Genomic DNA, 17,052 nt, shown 5'->3' with positions numbered 1-17,052 from the left:
AAGTTTATTGTTTTTTTCAAAATCAGTATACAAAATTGTAAAAAGAAAAGAAGTGGTACTATACTTTCAAAAGAAAGAAAAAGATATCGTGATGCAAAGGTTTTGCGTTGTTGAAATGCTGAAGGGATAATATTTTGTACATTAAATTATTCATTACAGAAAATGAAAGGGCAATAACTCTTCGTTACACTCCCCAAAATGAATGCAAATAATGTATAAACACAATATTTTTAAAAATGTTAAGTCATTTGGACGTTAGCTTTTTTGATCATGCAGTTTACTAAGAAAATGTGATTTTGACATATACTTCTGTTTATTTATGTTTTACCCTGTTAAAAAAGATGGAAAAATATGCATTTTGCGTGATTACTGCATCACTAATTTGGACATATAAATTGAGGGTGGGGTCATCTTCATTCATATATATGAAAATTAAACTGAAATAATAGGAATGTTTCATCATCAAAATATTTGTTTGAGGATGAGAAAGAACAAAGAAATATTGTACAATGTATATACCCAAAATTTATAATTATGAATATGTCAATGATCTTTGACAATTAAAACATATGAATTTTAAAACTTGAACATTTGCATGTGGAATGTACACATCTTACGCCTTCCTTAAAATGGATTTAAAATCGTATACTTGTAAATAGTCAACAAACATGTTTTTATGGCATTATTTTCAAGCATGCAATATAAGTGTACATGTATTACTATTTCATAACTTATATGAATTTTGTTGTATAAAGTATTGTCATTAATTCAAAACTGGAAAATTATAACAGAATATTCATAACAGAACTTATATAAACATGTTATTAAAAAAATATTTAACACTGTTAATATCATAACACTGTTGTGGATTTTATAAAAGGTCAACATGTTGATACACTAATGGAATGCTAGAAGATTTAAATGCATTATATTAAAGACTTTACCAGACGAAAACATTTTTAACGCACATATTAACATTTCAGATGCTAAGAAATTGCGTAATGATCAATAAACGTGCAAACATAGAAAAGAGAAAAAAAAATTATTCTGTGCCTTAGAAAACATTATGCAGTCATTGACATGATACATGACAAAACAAAGGCATTGAACATGTACAATTGTGTAAAACATGCAATTTCATGAAATATGATAAAGTGGACTAAACTCCTTGTAAAATCTACTTATTAAACATATAGGTAATGATGCCACAACTGTAAATGTGTATTCACGCTGCCTGAAGAATGCAAATGTACATAAATCATTGAAATAAGCTTTGAAACTCTCTCTAAGTGCGAGAAATATAAAATATTGTAAAGTAGACAAAACTCCTTGTAAAATCTACATATCATACAAAAAACATAAAATTACCAAACAGCAAACTTTCACGGCAAAAAGATGGTCACATGATAAGATTTACATTTTTTTTCATGTTATAGAACTTGTTGTTTACCCTTTTAGCTGTAAAATGAACCGGGAGTTTCAGAGACAAATTGTACAGTAAGTCATCAGAACCGGCAAGAGTATGCTGATCAATTGAGAACAAAGAGCATACATCATCATTGAATAGGGATGCTGTAGTGCACACATTTGTATTGCAGTTTTCTGCTTCTACAGTAATTCTGCATCCGTATGTGTTGTTGGACTCCTTGCTACAAATAGGGCATTTGTTGTCAAGTATTTTTTTTTTTGCGACCTCCTACAAGAAGGAAAAATTAGAATTCATCATGAGATTTATCCATGAAAAAAAAATTGGAACAATAAGGGGAACTCCTTTAATTAACTGAAGCAGTCTTCTCTGAATCTTCGGTTGAATACAAGTTTTTTGAACAGTTGAAGAGTTGATGTATATGTAATCTTATAAACAAACTTTACTGCAATTCAACATTTACCTTCACTTGAACAGCACAAATATCTGTAGGCATCAGAAATCATATTTATCTGAAAAGGTTCCCCATCCGCAAGATCCTCTTCTATGTCAAAATCATGATCCTCAAGAAAATATTTCTCTGTAACAGGTAAATCTTTGAAATTATCATCCTGGACAAACTGAAAAAAGATGTCAGATACAAGTAATGTAAAAGAGTAGAACTGTAATTTATAAAATGTATATTATATAAAAGCAGATTCATCTATTGTGAAAATACTGAAGCATCAATCTGCATTTCCATGGTACTTGTTACAGGGATATAAATAAATGTAAAACTGTTTGTAGCTGCTGTAGTACCTGGCATTTTGTGCTGACTGATCCTGTCAGTTGCTGTGCACCTTGAAAAATCGTCGGATATACGGAAGTGACTTGCAATATTTGATCCCTTTCGAACTGCATTTCTGCTGTAGATTCGAAAAGGCATATCTTTGCAACACCAGAAGTGTCTTTTATGGAGATAGTCCTTACGACGAGGGTACCATTTCTCCTTCGTTTAAGTGGAGAGATCTATAAAATAATTTGCAGGAAACTCACAGAATTGATTAAGAATAGAGAAATAGTACAATGGTAAACCAGAACTGCACAAAATGGACAAATACCTCCCCACTTGAATTTTTAGAAAAGATACCAAGTAACCAGAAGTTTTTTTTATGGATCTTAAGGTGTTTACAATTTGTTAACATCAACAGTGAAATTTAATTGCTCATTGTATTTTTTTTTTTAGGAATGATAAACAACTAAACCACAGCTTAATAAAACAGGGAGAAAAATTGTTCAATCAAGATGAAAATACCAGGTGCATATATTTATATGGTGAATGAGAGTACAAATTTTCAGATAAATGCATGCAGTAGTCTCTAAGAACATGTCTGGACAAAATCATGTCTACAGACAGACGGACATCCCAATTCCAATATACCTTTCCTAAACTTTGTTTGAGGGGGAATAAAAATAGCTCTCATGGAAATAATACCTGTACAACCTTCCCTTTAACAGTGGATTTGTGAGGACAATGTAGTGCATCCTTCAGACACCTAGATGCTCCTTCATGCTTCTCATTTTCAGGGAGTTCCATGTCCAATGTGGTGACATTTTTCAGAGGAGCAATACAACCAATAGTGGTGGTACTGACAGCCCAGAATGTGTCTCCTTCCTTAATCATACCTGGAAAATAAGAATTAAAAAAAAAGCAATGTTAAATACAATTTGTAAAACCAATCGTTATTTGGCCATCTCTGTTATAAAAAATGTTAATACACCTAAATTTCAAAATCTTGAACATGCATGTCTTATAAAATGGAGCAATCTAAGAAATTAATTTGTTTTGATTATTTTCTGTGCTTTATATACCTGGGGATAATTTCTGATAGTTGTATCTTGAAATGTTAGATGCCTCAATGTCCCAGCTAGTTTCTTACCTGTGAATCTGTATGACATTCCTTCTTTGATGAAATTATATCTGTGCTTCAGATATACTCGAACAATATAAGTACCATCTTTGTTGGCTGCTACCAAATTGAAATATGTCACCAAGGAGTCTCCTTTCTTTTAAGACTGCAAAGCACTTGGTTTTTTGATGATTTTGAAACTTAAACTAACTTTGTCATCACCCTGGTAAAACATGAAATATTATCTCTGTATAAATCTTTTGAAGTTCTCATGAAAGTACACTGAAGTTGCACACAAATTCAGAAGTATTTTGCTTATACTATCATAATGAATGAACAATCTGAAATATTAACCACAGTATAATATAGTGAGGACCAATTTTAGCACTTATTTTGAATACTGAATTGAATGATACAAAGCATATTGCACTCTTTGTAATATGTAATATACAATGTTAAATTCTCGTAGGCATCTGTGATATTTAATTGAAAGGTACAGTTCAGATTTCTATATCCATGCGAATAAACAGTTCATATTTTGTGCTAAAGGTCTCTAACCACAAGTGAATAAATTAATGTATTACAGGTATTGAAGAAGTTTTTAATCATGAAGATATATATATAGATATCTTTCATCAATCACTACTCATCTTAAAGAACATTGTACAACTGAAATAATTTGATAATAAACATGAAAGTTTTTGTCACAAGAAGATAATGTAGATTGTCAAATATTTTGCACCATTTTCACTCTCTAATACATTACAATATCTTACTTTGAAGAAAATACTAAAAAAAAACAAAAATTTTCTTAATCTTTCATATTCCTCTAAAACATCATCTGGAGGTACCACAACTTTTGGATCAAACTTAAGTAAGATAAGTCCATCTAATGTACGTAATCGACTTAATGCGACATATGCCATTCCTTTTTCAAAAATATTACTGCCTATATCCAAAGCAAGTTTAGAAAAAGATAAACCTTGAACTTTATGAATAGTGCAGGCCCATGCTGGAATTAGGGGAAACTGTTTTCTAACAATATGTCTGCCACAAACTGTAAAATGATGCTCAAATCTTTCTATACTTATAGAACTACTATTGTTAAATGATGACTGATGTAAACGACCAACATTTCTATCATCAAACAAAACATTGATTTCTGTTATTTCCTCTCCAATCCAAGTAAAAGAAGAGACAGTACCCATGGCACCATTAACTAGTCCATCCTTTGTATTAATGTTTCTGATTAACATTATTCTGCTATTTACAGAAATTTGTAATGTTTGCAAAAGTCCACCAGCATCACGCTCATCAGTAGGTATTAAATAACTTGGTACATTTTCACCTGGGTTGATATCTGCTGTACTAAAATAATGTTCTGCTATTAAAGAATATGTATGTTCATCCATACCAGTCAACATTAAACTGTTATATTCTGCAACATTTCTTCGTAATGGAAAAATATGTAAACAGTCAGTATCTCTAACATTAACTCTAGTCAAAAGCACCTTTACAGCATGTGATGTTAGTAGACCAACACGTGCTCTGTTAAGCAATTGTGCATAAGAAGGATCTTCAATTTGACGAACATTTTCTGTTAAAAACACTGGTGAAAACAGATGCCATATGAGTTTATTATGAAATGCATATTTTCCTTTTATAGGTTTCTGCTGAAAACGTCGTTTGTGATAACAGCAGCAACAGCAACTTTATTTTGGTGTTTTGAAATATCTGTATAGATGTCAGTTGTAGAATGTTTGCATTGTTTTATTTCTGATAATTTTCGCTTGAGAATAACGGAATTTGTTTAAGATTTTTTTTATATTCAGAAAGTGATGTGTCTATTTTGGGTTTTATTAATTTCCATGGTGGTATTTCAGAAGGTGCTGAGGGTTTTACGATGTCCAAGGGTAAGTTAGAATCATGTATATGCTTTTTAATTGGTAGACCGATTGATTTTGTACACTTCTGTTTTTGTCATATAAATGTTCAAACTGCGGATGGAAAACGTAATTAAATACAGGGTTGTTAACGTTAGCTTTTAATTAACAATATGTTGTGTGGTGATTTTTATTCTACGTAGATCGAGCGGTGGTTCGTTGGCCTCAACATACAAACTATCCACAGGAGAGGTTCGGAAAGCTCCTGTGCACAGTCGAAGTCCTTGATCGTGGATTGCATCGAGGGCTTTGATATAGGATGTTCTTGCAGCACCATACCGTATATCAGGTTTTTTCCGAGTGTATCTAATTTTGGCTTTGTTCCGACGATTTCCGAATCGCGGAAAATAAATACGCGTAAATTTGATACAAAGTTTTGTTTTTAGAATAGAGTGGTATAGCATACGTGGAATAGTGCAGGGGAAGTCCTGTGTTCAGTGTGCTGTGTTTCCTCCGACAAGCGCCAGGTAACAGGTATGTAAGCCTCGGTGTTTGATAAAGGACAAGCTTATTAAATGGACCACGCTCTTTGCTTCCGTCATTGTATGATTATTATATCTGAGTTACTCATACATGTAACAGTACATGGTTTATGGCTATTTTAAACTGAAAATTAATTATCGATATATATTTTGCATCACTACTATTGCAGCTAACGGACATTGATTTACGTTACTATACTGCGAAATCGTACATATTTACAATATACTTGAGTGTAAAAAAGTGAAAAATTGTTTTTGAAAACTGGTACGCAGCACAGGTGTGTGATCAGCTGAGTGCGTCTCCCGAAATTGACGAGGTGAAGGTTGATATATCTCTCACCCACATGACGCCACTTGAGGTAAAATGGCCGACAAACCAAAGCTCTATAATTACATGCAAACAAAACCCGAAATCGTCAGAAATGGATTCAGAGAAGCAGTAATATCATCCTTATTGAGATTTGATTATAATTGCGACAGTAGCCCAAAAATCGTGTAAATCGTTTCGGTGACTGAATTTTTACAGAGTTATACGTACAAATGCTGCCCCCCCCCCCCCCATTACTTCATAAGGTTAAATAATAGCGAATTATATTTTCGCTATGACTTTGAAATAGCAAAATTTGATTCGTGTAAATTTAATATGCTGTTTTAGGTTATGACACGCGGAACAAACCTGATATACGGTATACTATACAGCCGTAGTCTAGTTTAGACCTGATATACGGTATACTATACAGCCGTAGTCTAGTTTAGACCGCATTAGAGAGCGATACAGATGTAGAAGTGTATTTTTTTCTGTTCCCCATTTTGTATTTGCAACAACTCTGATTATATCAAGAGCTTTCGTGCATTTCTCTTTGAGCATTGCTATATGAGGGATAAAAGAAAGTTTATTATAAAAAATTACACCTAAGAACTTAAACTCTTTTACAACTTTATATGGAGTATCATCTAATTGCAATTTAGGATCATCGTGGTGTTTTCGCTTAGAACAGAAATGTATGTACACAGTTTTAGTTTTGGAAAATTCAAAACCATTTACTTAAGCCCAATTTTGGATTTGTTTACACATAACTGTAGTTTTCGCTCAATGGAGTTCATGTTTTTAGATTTATAACGGAGAACAAAGTCGTCGACATATAAACTTCCATAGAAGTCGTTTTTAAGAACATCAGCTAGACTGTTTGTTTTTAGCCTAAATAATGTAACCGATAAAACACTACCTTGTGGCACGCCCATTTTTTGTTCGAAATTGTCTTAAAAAATGTAGATCCTAATCGAACATTGAGATGCCTATTACTTAAAAAAATCTTGATGATGTTTGGTAAATGTCCTTTAAGACCTACATCATGCAGATATTTTTAAGATACCGTATTTCCATGTGGTATCGTATGCTTTTTCTAAATGAAAAAAAAAAACAAGAGGCCCAAGGGCCTAGAATCGCTCTTCTGATAAATTGTACAACCCCACCATTTCTAATCTTAGCCTCTTAGTATTCTAAATCTTTAGTTAAATCCTAAGAATTCAAAAAAAGTAGGTCAATGTGACCTACTTTTTGGTTTACACATTTTGAGAAACCAAGAAATATCAACTGACAAAGTTTAATGATTTTAAGCCAATTAGTATCTGAATATTGAAATATAGCTGTCAAATTCCAATCGTAGGTCATGGTGACCTACTTTTTGGTCAGCGAACTCCGAACATGCAAGACCCATCAACTGACAAAGTTTGATGACTGTAGGTCAAATAGTATCTGAAATATATAAATATAGCCGTCCAATTCCAAAATTAGGTCAAGGTGACCTACTTTTTCGTCAACACCCTTCAAACATGTAAGACTCAACAACTGACAAAATTTGATGACTGTAGGTCAAATAGTATCTGAATTATATAAATATAGCCGTCCAATTCCAAAAGTAGGTCAAGGTGACCTACTTTTTGGTCAACACCCTTTGAACATGCAAGACGCATCAACTGACAAAGTTTGATGACTGTAGGTCAAATAGTATCTGAAATATATAAATATAGGTGTCCAATTCCAAAAGTAGGTCAAGTTGACCTACTTTTTGGTCGAAACCCTTCCAACATGCAAGACCCATCAACTGACAAAGTTTGATGACTGTAGGTCAAATAGTATTTGAAATATATAAATATAGCCGTCAAATTCCAAAAGTAGGTCAAGGTGACCTACTTTTTGGTCGACACACTCTGTTGACTCAAGATGCATCAACTGTCAAAGTTTGATGATTGTAGGTCAATTAGTGACTTGAAATATATAAATATAACTGTCAAATACCAAAAGTAGGTCACAGTGACCTACTTTTTGGTCGATACACTCCGAAGACTCAAGATGCATCAACTGACAAAGTTTGATGATTGTAGGTCAAATAGTGTCTGAAATATAGTAATTTAGGTGTCAAATACCAAAAGTAGGTCACGGTGACCTACTTTTTGGTCGACACAAACCGAAGACTGAAGACGCATCAACTGACAAAGTTTGATGATCCTAGGTTTTACAGTGCCCAAAATAAGCATCTAAAATTGAAAATGTGAAATTTGAATATCTGCAAAATTCAGAAAGTAGGTCACTGTGACCTACTTTTTATAAATATGTTTCAAGGCCTCAAGATGCATCAAGATTTGATGATTCTAAACCTCTCGGTATTTGAAATAACAACTTAAAATATATCTATAAATGATAAGCCATAAAATTCAGAAAGTAGGTCACGGTGACCTATTTTTCAGTTGACACATTTCAAGGTCCCATGATCCACCAACTGACAAGTTTTGATGATCATAGGCTTCAAAGTGTCCAAGATATGCATCAAAATTAATTTTAAAATAAATACCTGCAAAATTCAAAAAGTAGGTCACCGTGACCTACTTTTGAGACAACTTGACACAAGGTCCTAAGATGCATCAACTGTCAAAATTTGATGATCCTAGTCCTTATAATGACTAAAATATCTAAGATTTAAGGAATTTAAAAAAAAATTAAATTTAGGTCAACTTTGAAGTGACCTTGAGACCACGCCCTTTGCCCCAGGGTAATGCCTTGAACAATTTTTAATCTACAACATATCCTCATTCTTATGTGTAAGTTTGGTGATAATCTGCCCTGTGGTTCTTGAGAAGAAGATTTTTTAGCAACCACTACTTTTGTTTGTATTTTCCTGATTATCTCCCCTTGTTAAAGGGTCACATCCCTCTATTTAGTATGTAATAGGGGTTCTTGAGTTCTAGCCCTTTTTCTAAAAAGTTTACGCACACCGCAGACTGCACAAATGGCCATAGCATTAGCTCTTTGAGCCTTTGGCTCAGAAGAGCTAAAAATATAGAGACGACATAGTCTTTGTTAACAAAGGCATTTTGAATATAGGTTTCATGTCGATTGTGCTTGGATTTATCCTCAAACCACGTGAGATTTTTCTACAGCTTTTAGTAACTCACCATAAGTAAATGGTTCGTTATAACACTCATTGTTTCCAGATTTAAAATCCAAAGATTTCTGTTCATCTTTATTTTTGTTCGAGATAACTTTGGGCTCAGGTTGTCTTTTGATGAGTTTTTAGATATACTATTAGCTATACTGTTAGGTATATGTTTCTTATCTTTGACTATTTGATTTCCTACCTTTAGGTGTTGATGTTATTTCCGGAACCTTTTCCTTTTTGTTTTCCTTATCGGATTACAAAAGAGTATACAAATTTAGACTTCATACAAATATTTTCCAGGATTTTCTTTCAATTAAATCTATGGTTGTACGTGCTTTTGCTCGATATATGCGAAAATTCTTCAGATTTAAGGTAGTTGGATATTTATTGAAAAGTCTTTCTGCTTTTTTTGCGAGCTTTAATTGCTTCATTGAAAATGTACTGGTCTTTTTAAGTTGCATTAAATTTACAGTATCATAAATGTTTGACTGTTATTTTTAGAAGTTGACACGGACGGAATTGTCGGTATTCTTAAGGTGTGGTAAAAGTAGACACTTGACTTAAAAGGAAACATTTATGAAACCTCAAGGATATCAGCACTTAAAAGGGTATCAAAATACACGGACATTTACTTAAAACAATACAAGTATGCACAGATCAACAACTATTGGTATAACTAATATAATCCTAAAGATCTCGTTAAAAATTCAACAAAAGCTAGAACTGTCCATTCAGGACTAATACCCCGCGGGGCACACTACATAATGGATATAAACAAACCTCCTCAGATCAAACCAGTAGCTGTCTAATTAATCCATCTCATCTAGTATACTATTTTTTTATTTTGAAAATATTTCTTTAAAACATCAATTAATCAGTCAATTATTAAAATATTCCCGGTGATGCGCAATATTAACATTATACCAATATATAGGATTGTTAGAGAATTTAATTGTTTAATGTTGTGTACTATTTGCACATTGTGCTAGAGTTTGATTGATAAAATAATGTTTAACGTCCCTCTCGAGAATATCTCACTCATATGGAGTCTTCACCACTGCCAGTGAAGGGCTGCAAATTTTAGGCGTATGCTCGGCGCTAATGGCCATTGAACAGGGAAGGATCTTTATCGTGCCACACCTGCTGTGACACGGGACCTCGGTTTTTGCGGTCTTATCCGAAGGACCGTCCCATTAAGTCGTCTCTTACGACAAGCAAGGGGGTACTGAGGACCTATTCTAATCCGGATCGCCACGGAATCTATAGTGTGATGTTTACTTGTTGTGTATTACTTGCACTCATTTGACACAAGTGACCTAGTTTATTTTAGTTTGCGTCTTTAAGATGACGTAATAGTTACATCCTTGTCTTTCAAGATTGTACTAGAAATTCATTCTTATCATTAATACATTGTGATTTTTTTATGATTACACAAGCAATAGGAATTTGGATTACTTTTTACTGGGAACTAGGATTTTGGAATTATCTATTTTGTGTTTGTAGATTCAGTTCGGCACGGACTTATTCACCTATTGTAAGTTAGTACTTTGCTATTGTGAAATTTTCTTTCATAATTGGAAATAAATCTTATTGTTTGATTTCCTTTGTTTGTAAATTCTGCTGTTATAAGGGTTAGGTTTGGCCTATAACATTATCATTTCTCTTTATCTGTTACATGGTGTAGAAATTGCTAGAGTATGAACACCCCCCCCCCCCAGGCCAACGGAAATGGATATATAGAAGATGGAAATATTCATACATTCACTATCAATCAAAATGTAAGGTACATAAATGTTATTTTACTTTAATTATAAATGTATGTAAACGGTCTGAATGAATTTTTTAAATTTGTTTTTGGAATATTCTCCAGACAACGATACACTTTTAAACAAAATATAAATAAGCACAACTTTGTAATACTTTAAACATTCTAATTCAAAATAAGAAATGGATAACTTCAGTCAAAGAACAATTTATGTACAATATTTACAATGTTTAAATCAAATCTCTTCATGAATTTTTAACATTTACTCTTTTTAGCTTAAAAAAGTCCACAACTTGAAAAAAGTCTGCAACTTGAAAACAATTGTCCAATCAATATGCACATCTTCATATGGTAAGTAATGTGTGTACAAATTCTAGATAAATCCATGTACAAGTTTCTTAAAAAGTGCATGGACAAAATCATGTCTACAGATAGACAAGACATACTAATTCCAATATTCCCCCAAACTTAGTTTGCGGGGGTATAATAAACACGGAGATATTGATTGATTAAAATGCGCGTTTCATATAAATCGTCATAACCTCAGATGGTCGCCGTCATATTCTCAAACACGGGATTGATGTTTGCCGAACATAATCAGGTTGCTGAGAACGAGGCTATACCAAGATGGAAACTGAAGTACTATAAGTGTAAGAAAGTAATGATGACCTAAAGTTGCCAATGAAATTGCATGTTAGATTATTTGAAAACCTGACACTTCCGCAGTGCGTCACTTCCGCAGTGCGTCTCGTCCGCATCACGCCGAACTGGTGACCTCCGAGGCCACTGTACATCGGGGATTACGAACAGGAATTGCTGTCAGTAAGACAATGATTCATGAATCGATATTTTCTGCCGATTTGACGGATTTATTGCTTCAGATCCACTCTGATTCAATGAGATTATATATAATCAATCACGCATATGTCATATTATTCGCAGTGGGGTTTAGTTGTCCCGAGTACAGTCAAAATAAAAATCACAAAAGGTACCTCAGTGTACAGTACAACATATTGTAACGTATTTGTCAAGGTTCTCACTAGACGTTAGGTTCATACCTAGTCAAATACAATTACAAGGATTTCCTATTGATTAGAATAATGGTTTTAGTTGTCTGTCAAAGTTTACAGACACTGCCTAACATTACTTAGGTTATAATCAAATATTCCATTTATTGGAAGGTGAGTCCTATTGACCTCAGATTACCATTACTCTTTCCTGCCTCGTTCAGGACGGACGGGCAGTATATGCGATAACCCTAAAACCACTGCACTCACTGTAGATTGTCTTGTTAAGGACAGTCAGTGAACACACTACCTGGACCACGGTCTGTTCAGCCAATGCAGACGTTAACTATAGCAAGCCTCTCTACTGCGGTCAGCCTCTCTGTGGCAGGCCTTATAAATAAGTCAATCAGAAATGGTCTTCCAAATGCTCTCTCTAAACCTTTGAAGGACGAAAAATTATACTTCATTCAATTCATAAAACTTTTCTTCGTCTTCCTCTTCGGTTAAACGCTAATAACAGTTACATTGACGATTGCTGATGTTCCGATATTTATACGCTTTTTATCACGTGATATTAGACATTGACTAACAGAAGAATCTACATATATATGTATATGACTTGACCTCAAAATTCCAGAATCATTAAAATATGACGTCACAATATAAGATTACGTCATGGCGTACAGGTTTATGGTTGTATCGCAGAATAAAAATGTTATAATTTTTTTATCGTTATTTAGTATCGTTATCAAGTGTTCACGCTGTAAATGTAAATGAAAGATGAAGATAACGCAGTGATCAATCTCATAACTCCTATAAGCAATATAAAATAGATAGTTGGGCAACTGGTGTAATGCCCAACTATCTATTTTGTATTGCTTGTAGGAGTTATGAGATTGATCACTGTTGGTTATCTTCACCTTGCATAAAAATACATACAACGCGTACAGTATGTCATGAAAATCCGTGAGGTAGAGTGGTGCAAAATTCATCTGATGTTTGGGCATTTTTTTTTTGGTGCTCTACTATATCTGCAATGGTTACAAAACTATTTCATTGTTTGGGGAACACTAATTCACTTTCATTTTAGAAAACACAATACAAAACAAAAAAAGTTTGTGTAGCTAAGATAGGGATTAACATACATTTCCTGCAAGGCACTTTTTACTTGCATTAGTCCTAGAAGGAATTGAAAATATGTTACTCATTAAAATTATTTTAAATGGTATGATTGAGGTGCCTGAACGATAATTTGCTCCATATAGGTTACTCGTATTACGATATGTATTTTGATTTACAATGATTGAAATATATTATAGGCGCATTGATCGTTTTTCAAAAAAAGGGGGGGGGGGTGACTTCTCGAAAATATTGACAAACATAAAAATAGGGATTTTGGTAGCATTGGTCAATGGAGTGGGTTGATTACATGTATCCAATGTATCACTTACAATTACATTTCATCTATCTTTCTCTACTACTATAAAATACAGTCCGGGGGAGGGAGGTTACACAAAGCGAATACACAACATATGGATATATACAAATATAATATTGAGACTCGCAATATTGAGCATTCCGTCAAAATTTTGTTTTTCTCCATTCGCGATAAATATACGATGTATGTATATATTTGCATAATGAGAAAATGCAGTTGATATATGAATGGTTTTCTTTTATCATGGGGCGGGGGTTGGTTAGCAAGTCTCAAGTTTTATTTCTCTTTTATAAACTATCAAATGGTTTTTGTATTTTACAACTTTTAGAGGGTTTCTTTGGGCAAAAGTGGATACAATGACACTGAATTGCACCAACCAAGTGTTGGGGTGTACCAGCTTTGTATCGCTCAGTTGTACAGCACCGAACACATTGCCGATTATTTTTGTGTGGAGAAATCTGAGCCTGATAGTGGTGAGTGAGAGAGTGTGTGAATATGTGTATGAGAGACGATCTGTTTGAAGTATGGTATATTTAAGAGAGAGAGAGAGAGAGAGAGAGAGAGAGAGAGAGAGAGAGAGAGAGAGAATTTTGACTTTAAAAGTATTTAATGTTTTGTTTGTTTATTTTACATCCTTTTGAGGACTTTAAGGACCGTCCGCCCATCTATTTGATAATGTGAATATTACTCGGATGCTAGAAGATAACCATTACAAAACCTATGCTTAGCACTTAAGGCTGTAGCATTGATTTTTTTAAACGTGCCAACACCTTTTGTGACACAGGACCTCCTTTTTAAGGTCACGAAAAGCTGAAGATATCGAATAGTGATGAATTTGCGTAATTTCTATAAAGAATACAAAATAAAGAGTAGGGCAAACACGGACCCCTGGATACAGTCGAGGTGGTATCAGGTGCCTATCTGAAAGACCCGTGATTCTCACTTTTGTCGAGCGTTTGTCGAAGAGCACATGTATGTCTACATCTCAGGTTCGACGTGGCATGTCATGAGCGGGGTTCGAACACACTATACCTCCAGGTTACGAGGCAAATGCCATATCACTGGCAACCGATTCATAATTACCTCCCCTTTGAAGTGGTGTTTCTAGTTTCTCAGAAACACTGCGTTTTTTCCCCGAGTATACCTATGAAATGACATTTTGCTCAAAATTAATACCACGCATATAATATTGAGAATATACAGATATGGAATATTGCGTATGCCAATTAAAAACAAATACCGATGAATTATATTGTGTTCCGATTCGTGAAGAATTACATTGGTGATAACCCAAACTTCGTATAAAATTCATGATTTGAATTTGAGCTGCCTTTGATGTCATCATTTTTTTTCTCGAATGCACGTAAGACTAACAAATATACAAAAAAAATCTTAAAATTCGCCACAATAAAGGAAGTTGGAGACAGAAATAAGAAATCACTGTTACTAGTATATAAATGTTTCTTTAATTTGGTGTTCAAACCATTATATTTCTGCACCAGACAAGCTTTCCGCGAATACCCGCAGTTTTTGCCCCTGTGCAGCATATCTGATGTGGTTTCAATTTCCATTTAAATACCCATTCAAATCAGTACAAAACCCAATAATTTCGCATTTATTAAGAATTAATACTTCTTTGTGTGATAGTTTTTATTTTCCTATTCAAAACATCGCTTGGGGAGAACTCTCGTATATTACGTCAAAATCAACGTCAAATTTGGTGACGTCGTCAGTTTAATATAGAGTTTTCCGTTGAATATATTACAGCTACTATTGTAGATAAAGAATAACAATGCTCATTTTCATAAATGGCACATTCTCAAATACCAGATTTAGTATTTTAGTGAATTTTCTTGACAGGGCAGATTTTGGCTAAAACCGTACCTTGTCCTTTGCCGGTCTCCCTGCATAAATTAATGTTTGAACTACTACCATGCCAAATTTTAAGCCATGGGTTCTTAAAATAACAGAGATATACGTCATTGTTCTCTCAATTTCACCTGCTTATTTTTACTAGGACATTTAGCGGTCCAGCTCACCGGGTGGTTTCTCGCCTATGACAGCAGCGAAATTTAGACTAGCGTGGAAGATCTCGGACCTATCAACTACAATATACGCTGAATTAGTGAATCGACAACTTAATGCAAAGCATTACTAGGATCGGAAAGCAAGCCGTCCGTCACCTGAAATACATACTGGAGATTTTATGATGATGGAGGACGACAGTACTTGGAAACATGTCACATTTGAAGCAAAGCATGCAGCACCAAATTCATTTGTAGTGAACACAGGGGGAAGGCAGTATTAACACAATAGGAGCATGCTCAAACCAACAGTCAACCTACTACTGGGAATTCCGATGATAGGATTAGTAATGACCCGGTGTACATTGACTCGGGTAGATTAACACAGATTATTTAAAGAACAAGGTACGGTTGTATACATAAAGAGGCCCAAAAAATTTCTCTCTATAAAATGTGTCTGGAATTAACCTTAATCAGAGTTTTAAGAAAGTAAAATAAATGCCAGGTATACTATGTCAACAAAATCAGAATGATAGTTTTAAATGGATAGCATTATGACATCATGAATAAGACATTTCCCGCCTTTTTCTCAAAATAAGCCCGGAAACTGTCAAATGTCATACAAATTATTGCTCAGGAAAAGATGTGCGCATTTGTCGAGCAAAATGAAAATGATATATATTGTGTATTATTTTGAGATGAAAAACATGCTTCAATATGAATTTGCTCGACGCATGCGCTGTATGTTTTCTAAAAGGAAAACCACCTGAATTTGTGGATATTTTCATTGAAAATGGCATTTTTGCAATTTTATGCCAACCTCAAGCTCTCGTCATATGACACAAATCATTTTGCTGATCAAACTGAGTGAATTTTGGGTTTGCTAAACTACTCCTTAATTGAATGCCAGGATTTGAGCTCCAAGTCAAATCATCAATATTTTGGGCCAGATGACTGTAGAAACCGTACCTACTTCTTTCCTAGCGTGAGCTAATACCAAAGTCATTCTTTATTGTGAAAACAACGCAAAGTGGTCCTACACCGATGACCAGTGAAACCATGAAAACCAGATAATGTTGTAATAAATTGTTGTTCATGGCTTCAATCTTGTGTAATTGCCAAGTATACGACAGGTAGGACCTATTGTGAATGTTTTATGTTTGTGTAATTTTCAGGTATAAGGCAGGGTGGACCTATTGTGAATGTTTTATTTTTGCATATCAATTTGCACCTTCTCAGAGGGTCTGTAACAGTATTAAAAATTAAATCCAGTTTTCCGTGGTCGTTACTGCACATGCACTTCACAAGTGGTATTGACGATAGTTATTGAGTTGTTTTATTACTATTACCTCTAAATTTTAATTCACACTTGGATGAATTTATCTAGTATGTCGTATATGTTAGGTTCTGAAACCTGGGTCTCCGCCCGTCTTTATTCAATTCTGTGAGTTATGTAGCAAAGTGAGTTTCTAGTTTCATGTAAATGTTTATTACAATCAATTGTTTGATACTGGACAGGTTGATAATATTTTCTTTAAGCAATACTCGAGTATATTTATCATTATAGGCATGTATGTGTCGTGTTCATAAGAACGAATGTCTTTATGTACGAATTTTTGTGGAAGTGTGTTGTCATTTAAA

The 17,052-nt window shown here is 34.0% G+C and overlaps 1 protein-coding gene across 1 annotated transcript; it reads right to left on the bottom strand.

Annotated features, from left to right (window-relative positions):
• Nucleotides 1-1,670: 1,670 nt before the first annotated feature.
• LOC130046362 (uncharacterized) lies at nt 1,671-5,535 on the bottom strand. Its single transcript, XM_056146827.1, has 6 exons — nt 5,433-5,535; nt 3,346-3,435; nt 2,901-3,091; nt 2,225-2,434; nt 1,890-2,046; nt 1,671-1,696 (listed from the first exon to the last, which is right to left on the bottom strand). Exons 1-6 carry the CDS (start codon nt 5,533-5,535, stop codon nt 1,671-1,673), a joined length of 777 nt encoding a protein of 258 aa, XP_056002802.1.
• Nucleotides 5,536-17,052: the final 11,517 nt, after the last annotated feature.

This window comes from Ostrea edulis, chromosome 8 (genome assembly GCF_947568905.1).
Source record: "Ostrea edulis chromosome 8, xbOstEdul1.1, whole genome shotgun sequence".
Taxonomy (NCBI): Eukaryota; Metazoa; Mollusca; class Bivalvia; order Ostreida; family Ostreidae; genus Ostrea; species Ostrea edulis.
The sequence above is the reverse complement of the archived record's forward strand: the minus strand, read 5'-3'. Positions and strand labels throughout refer to the sequence as shown.